Genomic DNA, 16,694 nt, shown 5'->3' with positions numbered 1-16,694 from the left:
CCGTTTGAAAGCGAGCTAAAGTGAGAAGCAAACCTTTTAAAAAACATCTCCATGAAAAGTAAAAAAACAGCCTCGGAAGAGAAACCCCCTTTTGATGACGACCAAAGCAGTAAGGATTACGATTTCAGGGAACCAGTGTCCTCGTAAAAGTAAAGGCTTACATTACCGCCGTTCAAGAAATGCGATGGACGGGACAAGGTCTGAAACGAGTACGTCCTTGTGGCATTTACTGCAGTGGTCATATAAATGAGCGCAAAGTCGGTGCGGGTCGGTGGTGGGAGAGAGACTAGGCTGCCGAGTACTGGCATTCACCCCGGCTGATAAACATTTAACCACAATCCGCGTCAAAGCGAAGTTCCTTAACTTATCGTTGATTTGCGCCCAAGCCCAGACGGAAGGGAAGGACGATGTGACCAAAGATATCTTTTATGAGCGCTTGGGGTGCACCTATGAAAACTGCCCCCGATTTGATGTCAAAATCGCGCTTGGCGATTTTACCGCCAGAATGGGCATAACGGTCGATAATTTCAGCCTCCATGCTGAAACATCTAACATCTAGTGAATCCCAGAAAGAACTCAAGACGATAGCACATTTTACGTCGTCTTCAGAGCTGGTTCGATAGATGTAGTCTACTGCTTCGACTTTTCTTTTAGTATACCTGTGTATCCATGTTTCGTCGGCGGCCATGAAAGATGCAGAAACTCCTTTCGATTTCGTTTAAACGGCGTGAAAACACTTTTGCGAGGTAGTGTTGTTGTTGGTTGTACCTACCGCTTTATCATGCTTAACATTGCATTCACGACGACAGCGTGGAATTTTGTCACGTTATCCTCCGTGATGGGCATTTTCGGGTCACCTTAGCGTGACTCATACAAAACGGATTACGGTACCACTTGTCAACCTGTTAAACTAATTTTTAGTCGTCAATAACGAAAGAAGTCTTTGCTATAAGTCAGTGTACAGAGCTCAATCTCCACCGCAACTATCGCAACCAGTGTGTCGCTATAACTACTTGGGGGGGTACAACTTTTCAAGGTTTTAGGAAATGATCAACCTGCCCCGAGACAAATTCCGTCTCCTTGTCGCGCCCTATACAGGACACTGAAGACTCCGAAAGCACTTGTCCAACATGGGTCTTGCGCAAGCCGCCGGTTCTGCGACATGGAATAGGGAATTTCAGAACACTTGATTCTGGATTGCCCAGCCATTTGCAGAAGCAGGCTCAAGGCCCTAGGTTCCATACACATGTATAGGGATCACATCACAACAAGCTTCTGGAATTGTTTAGGATGCTGGACCATTGTGACTATACCTATGTGATATAGGAGAGGACACAATAGACTATTAGTCCGATTTCAATAAATTTTGACAGTTGTCTTATTTGAAAATGAATTAATGATATTGTATTTCACTTGCGATAGCGTCTTTATCATACGGTGAAGCTAAGAACGAAAAGACAGGCGGACAAGGCTAAATCGACTCTGCTCGTCATGCTGATAATTTACTTATATATTTTTTAGGGACTCCGACGTATTACCTTCATGTAAGCTAAATATACCCTGATTAAGTATAATAAGGAGGATAATTAGATCATTCTTAAGTTTTAAAAAAGTAGATTGCCCGTCATGTAATAATCTGATTTCTATTTAAAAAAAGTGTATTAAATTTTTCACAAGTAACCTACTAAGCCATTTTTGGGCACAAAATTTCTTAAGCAAAATACCGTATTGTGTGAAATTAATATGCAGTACGTGTATACAATATAAAGTGTAATATATTTTGATTTTTTTGCAAATCTTCATTATGCTAACTCACGTTGCTTTTGCAGGAATGGCGTCGCCGCACGGTAATGCTTCACCGTCAGCACAACAATATCGCCGGCATTACGCAATATATTCACCGCATCATCGTGCGGACAAGCTGTGATGTATTCGCCATTCACTTTAATTATCGCATCGCCAACAAATAGTTGGCCTGTAATATCCGCCGCTTGATCCTTGTAGATGCGCGATATTAAAATGGGCAATTTATGCTCGGCACCACCTTTTATGCTTAGACCAAGGCCGCCCTGCTTTTGACGTGTAATCTGTACCATGCGCTCCTAAAAATTACACAAACAACAAGAAGAAAAATATTAATGGTGTGTTGTTGTTGTAAACGTAAGCTGTGCTTTACATAAATACTTAATGCTAAATAAATAGTAGGGGAGGACAAGATGCTGAGAAATAATGATTTGTTAGCTTTTAACGAGGGGAGCAAAAATAGTATATATGTATAATTGGGTATATGCATAGTTAAGGTAAAAATAACAGTTCATTTAAGCTCCGTGGCATTAATTTTGGCAAATTGCATATATTTTTTAACTTTCATAAATCAATATTGCTTATCAAAATAATATATTCACTTTGAGTTATTCGCTTAAAAAGCGCTTTCTTCAAATAAATCATTTAATTTGAAATATTTTCACAATCTGGCAGCACAATGCACATTTGCATATGCGCCCGCTGCAATTTGATCCAATTATCAATGTTGCAAGTACGTATGTTTGTGTGAGCTTGAGTGAAACTCGTTTTCGTTTTCCCTCAAGGACATTGTCATGTTCTACATGCAATCGAATATTTAATTATATATAATAACAGTTCTGTCTTTGTGCCATTGTTATACTTTTGTGGCATACAACTGCTAGTTGAAGCTTGGAGGCATGTTGTATACTTATGATTATGCCACATATGTACATACATACATATGTATCATATATACCATGTGTATCATATATAAATATATCCATTTGTGCATGTTCGTCTGATAAATATCGCACTGCGCACAGCTGCATGCGTGTTCCCTCTGGGCGTTCATAAACTATTTTCCGAGTTACAACATTCAACTCATTTATAGTAAAGTTTCAACTAAATCATTTGAAGCTTATGCAAATAAATGGGAGAGACTGGTTTTATTTTGCTATTATGAAAGCATTTTGGGAATTGCTTTTTAGTAGAAAATGCAAAGTTTAGTAATTTTATCTGAATTTTAAAAATACTTAATATAAATTTTTCTCCTTAGGCTTGAGTAATTTAAAACATGAAGACAAAACCAAAAATTTAAAAATAACGAAAATTCTGAAATTAATATGAAATTATTCAATAAGAATTATTATTATTTTTATACTCTCGCAATCTGTTATTACAGATAACAATTTTATTCACTTAAATGTTGTTTATATCATATATATTTTTGGTTAGATCACGCATGAGTCGTGTCAAGTGGTTATGTTATTTTAGTTAAGTATTGTTTGGCATTTTATCTTGAAAAGACATAGGCCTAGAACAACGTTTACAAATCGTTCAACTTTATTGCGAAAATTCACGTTCTGTAGAGAATGTATTTCGTGCGCTTCGCTCAACTTATGATCAACATAATCGGCCTATTGAGCTTACTATTCGCAACCCCATCACCGATCTTGGGACCCAGCGTTCATTATTGTATAAAATTGGACCGAATAGACCATGTTCAGCACGCAGTAAAGAAAGTATATCAGCTGTAGTTAAGAGTGTACACGAAGATCGTGGAGAGTCGATCCGGTGCCGTTCGCACTGAAGCCGTTTGAAGGACTCTATAGGCTCTACGAAGGTTTCAAGAAGTTTCAACGTTTTCGAGTCAAATTTTGTTCAGCGATGAGGCTTATTTTTGGTTGAATGGGCATGTTAACAAGCAAAATTGCCGCATTTGAGATGAAGAGCAACATGAAGAGATTCAAGACTTGCAATTTCATCCAGAAAATAAAAAAAGCGGTTTGGTGTGATTTGTGGGCCAGTGGAATTGTCGATATATATTTCTTCAAAAAAGATGCCGTCAACGTCAATAGCGGCTGTTATCGCGTCATGATAAATAACTTGATGCCTCAAATTAAAGCTCGTGATCTCGGCGACATTTGGTTTCAACTAGACGGCGCCACTTCCCACACATCGCATCAATCAATGGATTTATTGAGAGAACACTTCGGTGAGTAAATAATTTCACATTTTGTGCCGTTCCATTAGACTTTTTTCTGTGGGGATATGGAAGTCTATGTGGACAATTCTGTTCCGATTAAGGCAAAACATCACGCGTGTCGTTTACCAGTTACCAGTCGAAATGCTTGAACGAATCATCGAAAGTTGGACTCAACGGATGGACCATCTGAGACGTAGTCGTAGTCAGTAGCCATGTTGTTGCCAAAGAATGTTATTTCGAATGATAATAAACAATCCCCATTAAATTTGAAGTTTCTGTGTTTTTGCTTTAAAAAAGTATGAAACCTCGAAATGGTTCACCCTTTATATATTAGTTTGGCGAGAGGTGCTGAAATTCGTCTGTCAGTGCAAGCGGTAACATGAGTAAAAAGTAAGATATCTTGATGAAGCTTTCTACATATAGTATAACTACATACTCGTATACATACATAGCTCGGTATTATAGATGGGTGTAATGGGACTACTGCCAGGCCCAGATATTGACCAATAGAACAGTTGTACGTAGTCGGTCAATTTGTAAGAAATCTTAATGAAATTCGGAAAGAGTCTCTTTCTAATAACTGTCTTAGTTTAATATAAAGTTTTGTCAACACCTGAACGTATTTCTTCGACTTTAACCCTTGCGAATTGCGAGAGTATAAAATGTTCGGTTACACCCGAACTTAGCCCTTTCTTACTTTTTATATTTTATTTTTTTTTTTTAATTGAAGTATATGTTCGTAGGATAGCTATGTCAGAATCATATTTAAAGTTAAGGTGACATTTATTTTTGTGTATAAAAGAAATCTTTTTGAAAGAAATTCCACAATCCTAAGCATGAATTAGTGTTTCAAAATTACCTTTCCTGGAGAATTGTGAGCTACAGCAAAATTCAACTTAACCAGAAACTTGCACTAGTGTTATTGATCCCTTGGGCCTTAAAAGGCATATTTTCGTACAAAAATATATTATTTACTACTATATTTAAAATTATCAATATCTTGGTGATCATATTCTTGCATTGTTTGTGGAATAAAATTATTTGAAAACAATATTTGTGTATATATGATATAATGCTTTATAAAAAAAATCATGGAATATTGGTATGTAAATGTATTATAATATGCGGTAGAATAATTTGAGTTTCCTAATTGCTATTTACCTTCGATTCCATTGGTGGTCCATTGTGAGGATTTGTTGGCGTAACGACCTCTAACCTTTGCAACGTAACCAGTTCCATAGTTAAATTCAGTCTAAGTGGTTCTGGTTTACTTTTGCCATCGCTGACATTTACCATACCAGTGCGGATCTGTAAACAAATATGTTAGTATGCATTTATTTATTAAATGTAGTTCTAGGTAAAATATGTATATACGACTAATGTTACATGGAGAGGGAAATGTCTTTGAATACGCCTCAAGTTCTTTTTATACTCTCTTTTCAATGTATTTTGCCTTTCTATTGAAATAAGATAATTTACGAGCATAAGTTTTTACAGCAGTTATAAGTTTTTCAGAAAGGGAGAAAGCTGTTTTTGAATCCTTTAAATAAAAATAATGCTATTAATTCTAAATGTGTGTCTGAGCAGAATCGATATATTTGTAACCATTTGACTGTTTGAATAGTGAACATAACTATCAAATTCCTTTGAACAAAGTAACCGATTTTGATTATTCTATATTTACTTTAATTCTTTATCTATGTTTTGCACTATTCCTTTTTTTTAGGAGAAAGTTATTTGAATGATCGACGTTATAAGATGCAAAACAATGCGCAGTACTTAATTTTCGCGAGATCCTTTTGGTCTAGAGCAGAAAGCAGGAGACATACCGGATTACTTTCTTTTAGCAAGGTTCATCTTGCCACAATTGTGAAGTTCTTAACGCGCATTGTCCAATAGAGATTGATGCCAGTAAGGCTAGAAATCTTTTCGGACGTTGTATGGAAGAAGTTGAGAGGAAAACATCCAGTCCTTTATTCTCCACAGTCTAAGTTTTACAAGACTGAAGTTGAAACATGTCGGTAGTCAAAGACAGAGTTTTGAGGTATACTTCGGTGAACCAAGGGGAATACTTGAAACTGACATGTTAACATACTGGTGACAGACTCAAAGCACTTTGCAGATTTATGAAGGTCTTCTCATCAATTATATTGATTTAGGTACCACAACGCCGTTCTACAAGTAAGCTGCCGAAGTGACATCTCTGCTAAGATCGAGCCGAGAGTGTAACTCTTGAAACCAGTTGCTACAGAGTATTAAAGTTTTGTTTACCCAACGGTTGTACATATTACCTAAAACTAATCGAGATAGATATAGGGCTATATAATGTATATTGTATATAAATGATTCGAATGACGAGAAAAGTTGAAATCCGATTGATTGTCTGTCTGCCCGTCCGTCCGTCCATGAAAACTGTAACTTGAGTAAAAATTGAGATATCTCGATGAAACTTCATATGCCATAGATGCCATAACTGAGCACTAAATTTAGATATAAAGCTGTAATTTGGTACAGAGGATCGCAGTTGCAAGGGGCACTTGTGGGAAAAAATTTTGAAAAAGTGGGCGTGGCCCCGCCTTTTAACAAGTTTAATGTACATGTCTCCTAAACCACTTAATCTATAACAACCAAATTTGCTGAGTACAAATCTTATAAAAACTTCTACCGACAGTGTGAAAATAGATGAAATCGGAGAATAACCCGGCACACTTCTCATATAACGGTACTGTTAAAAACTACTAAAATCGCGATAAATCAATAACTAAACACGACAGAGTCATTAAATTTTACCACCGAGATGGTATGAAAGAGCTTATAGGAGCTGGTCTGAAAATTGAACGATCGACAAAATTTAGTACGTGGCATTTTTCTTATATTTCTATACGAAAATGGACGAAATCGTACAACAACCAAGCCTACTTCCCATATAACACAATTTTAAATTCCATTTGATTCGTTCAGTTTCCGGTACACAAATCAAGAAGTATGTAATTGATATAACAGGATTAAACTCTGCATGAAAAATGTCTTTAGTGAATGCCACCTTATGACCAAAAATTGTTCAAATCCAACAAAAACTGTTCAAGTCCCTAGGTATCGCATATTTGGACATTAGTACCTATAGTTGACTTTTGATCGAAAATATCGTTCAGTGTCTGAGATATATAACTGAAATTTAGGGATGGTACTTCTCCATTAATGGTATGTCTATATGTAAAAACTGGGTTGAATCTGACCAATACTTCCATTAGCCTCTATATACCTAATATAAAGTTAATCGAACTTCCGGGTGACTTTGTACTGGATATATCAGCCAATATTTGAGTTATTCTAATGAAAATAAGAGAGCGTGTTTTACACATAAGAGTGTATCTTTGTGCCTAAACTACATAAATTTGAGCGAAGCTTACCCCCTATATAGCTAATATCAGGATTTTCGAACATCCGGCTGCCTTTACTCTACATTAATAGTTTTTTAGTAAGTGATATGTAAATAGTATGTGGTATTGGGAAAAATAGATAAAATCTAGTCGAAACTACCCCAACTTCCATATACTTTCTATATAGTATATGTATGTATAAAATAGCTTGGATTTTGATCCGCAGGTTGACGTTTTACACCTTACAGTATTTCCCTGGCTTTGATTCTTGCAAGATTTAATAATTTAAAATGTTCGTTTGCACCGGAACTTAGCTTTTCCGTATTTGTTATTTATTATTTTTCAATTATTATAAATTTAAAATTTGATCGAAGCTTACCTTTAAGTTTTGGTCAACCTTTTCCTCTATAGGGGTGGCCATTTTCGCATTGATCTTCATATTTCCTGCAATAGAAGAATAATGAGATAAAAATGAATTAAAACTAATACAAACTATATAAAAGATTTATAAAAATATAAGTATTAAGCATGAGTAAAAGTTTTGCTATCCTCAGAACTCAGTGAATTGGATAGACTTAGAGCCCATAAATAACAATGACATTGCGTATTAAACGCAAAACGGCCTCGAAACCATTTGAACTCAATCTACAAAGGCCAATTAGAAAATCAATAATTAATGTACGTAAAGTTAACCACGCAAAACACACACACGCGCACATATCAGTATATGTAGTCGTAGCCGGCATTATTGGTTGGAAATTTGTATAAAAGTTTAGATGTGTTCTCAAACATGCATATAATGTGTGTGTGTGTAGTTTCCTTAGTAAGATTTACGCAAGCCAGTAACTGCTCTATGTATAAACAACAACAAAAACAAAATTCTGCAACAATACTAATCGCTAACCACCGACAATTAATTAAATAGACTTCGGCGAAACCAAACACCCACTCACCAATAACACTACAGACGAGTGCTCGCCAGCAAACGCGGCTGTCAGCAAAAACACGGGTATAGACAACAAGCATGACAGATAGTCGAGCAGCGTCAAGCAGTCAACCGTTTAACGTATTACCACTGTTGCGGCTGACATTCACCGTCATTACCGCTTACTCGACAATTCCGTAGGTGCGTGCAACGTTGCATGAACTTCCCCGGCAGGGTTTTGGTGTCAATCCCCTCTTGACTAAACGAACTAAGATTCAGCTATCTAGCTTTGTGGTTGAATAAAAGTCGCAAACTCAACCTAAATAGTTGAATAATGGTTGAAGAAGTGCAGACAACAGCAGGTAGCAGCTAAAAAATGCAAAATCAACAAAAGCAAGAATGTAATTGCGAACACCATTGCAATGTTGCGTATACGCCCTGCAGCGCCGGGTAAGACAACTTAAGTGCTTGTGTTTTGTGTTGTTTTGGCAGCAGTGAGCGGTGATTGCTGCTGTTCGTGCAGCTGGCAGGTGAATATTTCACAACGAGAAAATCAATTAATTTAATAAAAATAAACAGCGCTGAAACGCGGCGAAATCAGTTCAAATCACAGCTAAGCTGATGGTAAAGCGATTATGTAAGCGGTGGCCCTTTGTTGTATACAAACTTGCGGAGGTAGTTGATTCACTAACGAATGTGGATGGGTTGGCTTATTATACATATAAGCGTGTATGTGCATATATGTATATATATATCTATTTATATATATACTTGGCTAGTCCTTTGAATACTATTTTTATGCTTTATGTGTGGGTGTTCTGATGGGTTAAAATGTGTGCTAATCTCTATATATACATATATATATATTATATATAATCTCTACAGTGTAAGGTGTCTTTGGATGCATGGAGTAATAAATAAATTCGTATTTATTTAGTAATTTGTTTTCTTTTTGACATTCTCCCAAAATTATTGCTCACAGCTACTGAATGAATTGCACAAATACAAATACTTTCCTCTATATACGATTTACAGTAGTTTGACCCAAGAGTTTATTAATTTCTATTCTATTACCAACTAATACCACTGAAAGTCCGAGTTGAGTTGTATTAAGTATATGTGCTTCAATGTTCATTTGTCGGTTTGTATAATAGTAAATATAATCACGATTTATGCGAAGTTTTGCTTTTAGTAGAGTATGTTTTAATATGCTTAAAATTTTTTTAAATTGAATAATTCAGAAATTTTGTTTCAATTTTGTTATTTTTAAACCATAAATAGTATCTTTTGCTTCTTTTGATTTCACAGATCGTATTTTGGTTAAGATTAGTTTTTGTTGTTAGATAGATGAATTAAAATGCGAGGAATGTATTGTGACCGGTTGATGTTCTCTCCCGTTGTCACAACACTTTGTTTAATCCAGTCAAATCAAAAGCTTTTGGGTTGATGCTCGAAAACTTGACTATTTTTTCGTACGATTGCGAGGCAATCTAAGAGTATGTACTCTAATGCTTCTACACTTTGGCGTGTGTATGCTCACAGCCAAGAACGGTTCCGGTCAACTATTCAAACTGGCTGCCGCAGCTTATTTTGCCAGAAAATCGGCAACCTAATTTCCATTGGTGCCTCTAAGCTTAGGAAATCATGCCAGTAAGATGTTATTTTCAGTGGCTGACTTGTTAAGCATTTTTTACACTCCATCACCATTGCTAATATAATTTAAACGGATCAGATTGTCCAAAGTTTCGTTGCTAACGGCATACACCTCAGCTTTAAAAATACTTGGAAACCTAACCAAGGCCACAGGTAGTTTGTCTCGTGGTCCCACTATACCAGCCTCAACTCCATCATCCATTCGTTTTCGAACCGTCTCTATACTATTGCAAAGTATCTTGAGTGAATGCCTTTTAATGACGAGCTTTCATAGAGAGACGTTAAGTTCTAATGGAAATTCTTTACAGAAATAAATAAATAAAATTCTAGTGTTTAAATTCCAAATATTTCAATTCGTTTGCTGAAAATTTGCAATCGGTAGATTTTTTAATACTAAGTATTTTTAACTTCGAATAATTTTTGAAAAATATGTATTTCAATATTGGAAATTTATTTTAAAAGATATCTATTATTTTGGTATTGCTTTGAAGTTCTTATTTAGCATAATTAGATTTATCCAACTTAGGTGAAAATGACACTTTTGGGAACCATCATTGCTATTGCAAAAAAAACATGGGGCAGTCGATTTTCGCAAGTTTCACTTGAGACGATTTTTCATAAAAAAATTCTTTCGTCATGGACGAAAACAGGTAGTAATCACTTGTTAGCAGCTAACGACTAACTATAAGGTGGATGCTTAAAACTAAATAACCAAGCTCTTTTAGCTTCTGGCGAGTCACTGTCGATGTGTGAGGCCTGACGTTGTTTTGATGAAACACGAATCCTCTCTTCTTGGTCAAAGCTGGCTACTATTGGCTGATTTTTTCTTCAGTGGGTCAAATTGTTTACATTATATAACCTAGTTAATAATTTGGACGCAGGCAAGCAGTTCATATAGGTAATTCCCTCGAAATCCAAGGAACACAGCAAAACCTGCCTGACTGTTAATCCTTGCTTGATCACCGTCAGCCTCGGCTGATTGCCATTCAACCTCGACCATTTCCGCTAGATGTTGTCGCAAGGAAACTACTTTTTATTATTAGTAACCATTCGCTTGAGAATTTTTTTGTTGTGATTCTGCTCGATGATGGAAAGCGATTTTTAAGTTTCCAACCTAACTTACATGGTTTTCAATGTTTAGCTCCTGGGTAATCGAACCAATAAAATCACCGGAAAGGAATCAATGAAACCTAAATTGCGCAGTGTTGTCATCTACAGTATCAGGGCCATAAACACGATTCACATTTTCAGCCACTTGGCTTGTGTTTTTGTCTTACTCGAAGAAAAAACGTTAATTATGAGGTATTTCCTCTCTTAATGTTACCATTTTTCTTCTTTCTAGCATTTCTAGGTTTCCTATCTTTAAAATTTTCTATTTTTATATTTTTTATATACTCAACATGGCTCAGCACAGCTAAACCGAAAAAAGAACACACAATTTTTAAGTGTCTGCAAGAAAACAATAAGCAATTTAGAGCGACCCCTAGAACGTGTACGCCAACAGCGGAGCCACAATTACAGCAAAGCGCAGACGTTGCTTGAATGCGCTTGCGTTTTACATATATTTTTATTCGTATGTATGTATATGTGTATGTAGGTGTTTCATTACTTATAGGCTTTGTTGTTATTCTTAATTTATTTATTGTTCTGAACATTGTTGGGGCCATTGTTATCGGACACTAAAGTTTTCATGAGGTCTCATTATGGCACAAGTGTGCTTGCGTGTGTCTCGAAGCACAGACGCTTGACTAACTAGGTGTACGCCTGAGTGTGTAAGCGCCTATATGTATGCTGCTTAGGCTAGTATATACATTTGTACATATATGTCAGTATACATATATGTATATGAAGCTCGTGTAAATAAATAAGTAAATGCATAAATAAGCATACGTGTATGCTTACTTGCTCATGTGTGTGTGTGTGTGTGTGCGACCGTATATCCTTTTGAGTAGTTCGCTTATCTTTGAACATACTCAGATATTTGTCATGCTTTCAGTAGCGTACTCGCTTTAACTTTCGAATTTAGGTCAACGGCAATGCATGCATGTACCATGTGTGAGTGTGAGTGTTTGTTTGTATGTGTAAGCATGGATTTAAGGGAGTAGAATAGAGATAGTATAGTGTAAGAGACAGGGGGAAATGACAGTGTGTTTGTAAACTTTGTCAGCGACGGTTTGGTGACACTGTCAGCATAATATAGTTCCGTTTTTTTGGAAAGACAACACACACATACACAAAAGCAACTGCGGCCCTGTGAAGGAGAGCGCACTATAGTGTGGTTGCAAAAAAGGAATTTCGGTGCTCATATACAATGATTTCAGCTGCTCACAACTAGCTACCAACAACACCAACAAAAAGTTGTGCTAATTTGTGCGCGGCGCCATTATGTCAAGTAGAGGTTAATTGAGCGTGTGTGCAAAGCGTGCTGTCTGTATCGAGAACTTACGTAGCAGACACATTCATATGAATTTAATGTGATTGCTCGAACAATTTGCGTTCCCAGTGTTACAGATTTGGAGGCAATTATTTCCTGCTTCAACCACCCATGAAATTGTTCGTGTGTTGAGTTTGAGTGAAGTTGATTGAAAACATCTAAAACAGATATGCGCCAACTTTAACCTCGACAAGCCACTTGCTTGTGTAAACAGACTTGAAACTTTGCCCGCTTACATGAGGACGGTTTGATGGTGACTTCGCCTAACCATTCTTCTAAATGATTTCTGTCTTAATTTCATTCGAATCGGACTCGTAGTTGATATTGACTGTGTGGCGAAGAGTTTGTGAACGCAGAGTAAAAAAAAAAAATGTGAGAAAATCGTGAACTGGCACGCATTCGTGCAGTGAAATCAAAGAACGCTTGGATGCTGCATGAAGTTAATCTTCCCCTTCACTGGCGCTGGTTAAAACTTGGTTAGTGTGATCGTACGTCCATTTTTATCCAACGACGAAACATATGTAGATGAGTACACACCAGAATTCAAGAAACAGGCGAAGGAGGGGACTTCATCTGGGTAACCCGAAGACGAAATCTGTCTTATCTAACGGAATGAGGATGAATACCGTTTTCGGGAGCACACTAGAAATCAAGGAACAGTCGAGACAGTGGACTTCACTTGTTGTACCTATGACAAATTTCCTAATAACTGCAAATATTATAATTAGCTTTTTCGAGGACAGCAGTGATAAAGCAACACTTGAAGCAGTGGACTTCATCTGGCAAACCTGCTCCGAAGAAGACGTCTTATCAAAAGGAAATGGACACACCAGAGTTCAAGGCAGAGTCGGAGCAATGGACTTCAACTAGCTAAGCGGGTTTGAAAAAGCCGAAAACCGATGAATACTATTTTTGAAAACACAATAGAGATCAAGGAATAGCTGAAGCATTGAACTTTAAAGATGATAAATACCATCTTAGGGAGTTCATATGAAGAACAAAACGGTCACAAAGGTCTACTTCCTGTATGCCAAATTATTGGGCCGATGAAAAATTTACCAAAGATGTCAGATGCGAGGTCTCTGCTAACAGCAGTGCCAAATTAGTCGAACCAGGCTACGAACTACTGACACATCCACCTCATTCTACCAATATGCGACCGAGTTTTGTTTGATATTGCGTAAAAGTTACTTACTGGTAGTAATTGGACCTCCAGAAAACATATTTTACAGACGGAGTAAAGAAATTTACGAAATCAATGTTTTTATTTCTTACTAAATTCTACAATAGAATAGAATATTGTCCTAAATTTCAAATTTCAAGTTGATCCGAATAATGGTTTTGGAGATACAGTCTAGAGAACTTGTGCGCTCGAGACTAGCTAGGCTAAGTGCGCCGTCTTTTAACGCGTTTTTCTCGAAACTGTTTTTTTGAAGTCGGTTGGCAAGATTTGAGATACAATTCTTAAAGACTTGGACGAAAGATTTTTTTCGTTTACAACTCTTTGAAAAAAAGATGTCACGGATTTTTCACTGAAATTTTAATTTTATGTAAAAATGTCTGCCAAAAATCCAATTTTTAATTTTTTTCTTCGTCCAAGTTCTAAGTTAAGGTTTTGAACAGGTATTTTTTCACTCTAGATGATCCTGTAAAGAGTTATTTTGCCAACGCATACGCATTTTTTTAGGGGTCGCCGGAAATGGCGTCACAATGACCGAGTTTAAAATAATTTATTCCAAAAATTTCAGAATTTCTTTGTTAATAGTTTCTAATTCTAATAAAATATTTAATTTTTTATGTGAAAAAAAATTGTTGAAAAAAGTTCGTTTTTTACCTGAGGAAACCCATGTAAACCCTTAAGCAGCGCTGGGTTCGGTATATCGAGCTAAATGTATACTATGTTGAGCAATAATGAAATAAATTTTCCAAAATGCTTTTGTTTGCTTCATTCGCTAAAATTATTGAACCATCCTCTTATAAAGATATAGTAATATCTACACAGTTCTCCATAGTATTAGTGACTAATTCCGTTGGCGACAAGAAGACGCTAAAATTTGCTTAAGTAAACAATTCCTTAATGCTTTGTGATGTTAAGCGAACTTATTTACATAATATATTAGTATATATGTATACTTATATACAAGTATAAACAGTTATACTATACAACTTCTGTGCCGGAAAAATCGCTGAAAATTTAACTCCACGTTGGTTGTTTGTCATAGTTATTACTTATCGCCAGCGGTTAACTGTACCCAATGTTATTACAAAGCTTACAACTTTATTGCGGCTTTAATGTTTGAGTTCGCTGTTTTGTTTGCCGTTAAACTTTTTTTAAATTGCTACTGTAATACATTTTAAAATGAGCTTATAATTTTGTGCCGGATTAAACTATAACTCCACTTGTAAACAAGTAGTTTCGTTGCCATAAGCGTGTAAGTGCAGCTGTTGCAATTTAAATTATGGGAAACTTGCATTTTTGAAACAAACAAATTGATATCTGAGAGTGTGTGTGAATATGTGGTGCAAAACGGCAGCAGCTTCTCTGCCGGTGAACTGAAGTGCAAACTTTTGTGTACCGTTTTGATAAGATGAATTTCCTTATAAGCACCACATTTTGGTATCACCTAAAAGCATAGTTTTTTTAAAGCTTTTTAATATGAAATATAACATATTATCTTACAAAGGCGTTAACCGTCTGAGGTTTTTCGGAGTGAACAAGCGACTTCACATAAACGCACAAAATATACAAGATCGACGCTTGTGACCGATTATCTGACCAAAAATCACATTTTAACCATTAACCACTCCCCGTATTCACCTGATATGGCACCGTGCGACTTCTTCCTTTTCAGAAAAATGCATTTGCCATGAAAGGAAAGCGTTATGCAGACGAAGAGACCATTCAAAAGGCTTGCATCGGAATACTGGCGGCCATACCGGCCAACGAGCTAAAACACTCGTTCGACATGCTTTTGGACCGTGCAAAAAGCTGCATTGAAGCAGATGGAGACTATTTTGAATAAAATAAACTGATTTTGCCAAAAAACCATTTGTTCTGTTTTTTTTTAAAGTCCTGTTTATTTTGGAACACACCTTGTAGTCCAGCGGTGTTAAATCGCCTGATCTTGCTATATTACTGGTCGATAACGCAGACAACAAGTTTCTTTGCATAAAATGATTATTTCGTTGGTTGTATGTCATCTAGCGCATTTTTGTTGGAACCAAAGGTCCTCCATATCAACATCCTCTCAAAACTAACTCCGAAGAAAATGTTGCCCGATTGAAAGCCACACATCTACCATATATATTTTTCATATAAAGTTATAAGAAAAGACAAAAAAATGTATATAATATGTATTATATATCTCTTTCTTATGTCAAATTCCAAGGGACAACAAAAAGGAAATTTTCATCAAGAACTGTTATTCTTAACAGTAAGGTTGGATGGAATAATTCTACTCTTGCGCTACTGCTGGGGGATAGTACAATCAAGTGGTACACCGACGGCTCGAAAACGTCGGAGGGAATTAGTGCAGGAGTCGCAGGGCCACGCACCAATCTCTCCATACCTGTGGGAAGTTTTCCGAGCATTTTTCCACCAGAAGTCTTTTCCATTCGTCGGTGCGTTGAGATAAACCTTCCAACTATTGCATCGAACTTATGACCATACTTAGTGACTGTCAAGTGGCACTTAAAGCAATCTCTGCATACGAGATCGAGTCGCTACTGTTGCAGAAGTGTAGAGAATGGTTATGTAGTCTATCCGAACCTAACCAAGTGCCGCTCATCTAGGTGTCCAGTCACAAATATATTACTATGTTCGGACCGACATTGAAAACATTTTGAAAACACATTTGTATGTTGTGGAATCTAAGTCGTTCGGACCGACGATGTGTGTTTTCGATGAGTTTTTACTGACAACTATCAATAGCGGCATTCTCTTGCTCTTGCAAAATTGCACGATGACAGAAAATGCAAAAATCCTATACCGAAATATGCAAGGCCAAGAGAGCACCCATTGCAGAATCTAGTGATATATGTATAACGGCACGAAAATAAACGTTGGTTTTGGTCTGACATATTAATAGCCATTGCAAATAATTTGCTGCGTGTGTTTGTTGTTGTGCCGTTGCACCAAGGGGAAAATTCTGCAATTTCTGCACCGTGCAAGGTTTTGCAAAAGCAAGATAATCCCCCTAATATGAGAATATCAAGCGACAGCTGTTTTTGTATATTGAATGTAAACAAATATTAAGTGACAATTTAGGGCCGGCAAAATATGTCTTCCAAAAACATCGATTAAACTAGAGC

General features: G+C 36.5%; 1 protein-coding gene across 3 annotated transcripts in view; it reads right to left on the bottom strand.

The window, feature by feature from the left end:
• LOC126757507 (gamma-1-syntrophin) overlaps positions 1 to 16,694 on the bottom strand; it is a 150,227-nt gene that overhangs the window by 53,788 nt on the left and 79,745 nt on the right. For all 3 annotated transcript variants that reach the window (XM_050471478.1, XM_050471476.1, XM_050471477.1), the window contains 3 exons: positions 7,751 to 7,815; positions 5,153 to 5,299; positions 1,817 to 2,102 (listed from right to left, as the gene is read on the bottom strand). In XM_050471478.1, coding sequence (XP_050327435.1) covers positions 1,817 to 2,102; positions 5,153 to 5,299; positions 7,751 to 7,810 — 493 coding nt within the window. In that variant the 5' untranslated portion in view covers positions 7,811 to 7,815. The remainder of the gene's footprint in view (positions 1 to 1,816; positions 2,103 to 5,152; positions 5,300 to 7,750; positions 7,816 to 16,694) is intronic.

This window comes from Bactrocera neohumeralis, chromosome 4 (assembly GCF_024586455.1).
Source record: "Bactrocera neohumeralis isolate Rockhampton chromosome 4, APGP_CSIRO_Bneo_wtdbg2-racon-allhic-juicebox.fasta_v2, whole genome shotgun sequence".
Lineage (NCBI taxonomy): Eukaryota > Metazoa > Arthropoda > Insecta > Diptera > Tephritidae > Bactrocera > Bactrocera neohumeralis.
This window is presented reverse-complemented; position numbering and strand designations above follow the sequence as displayed.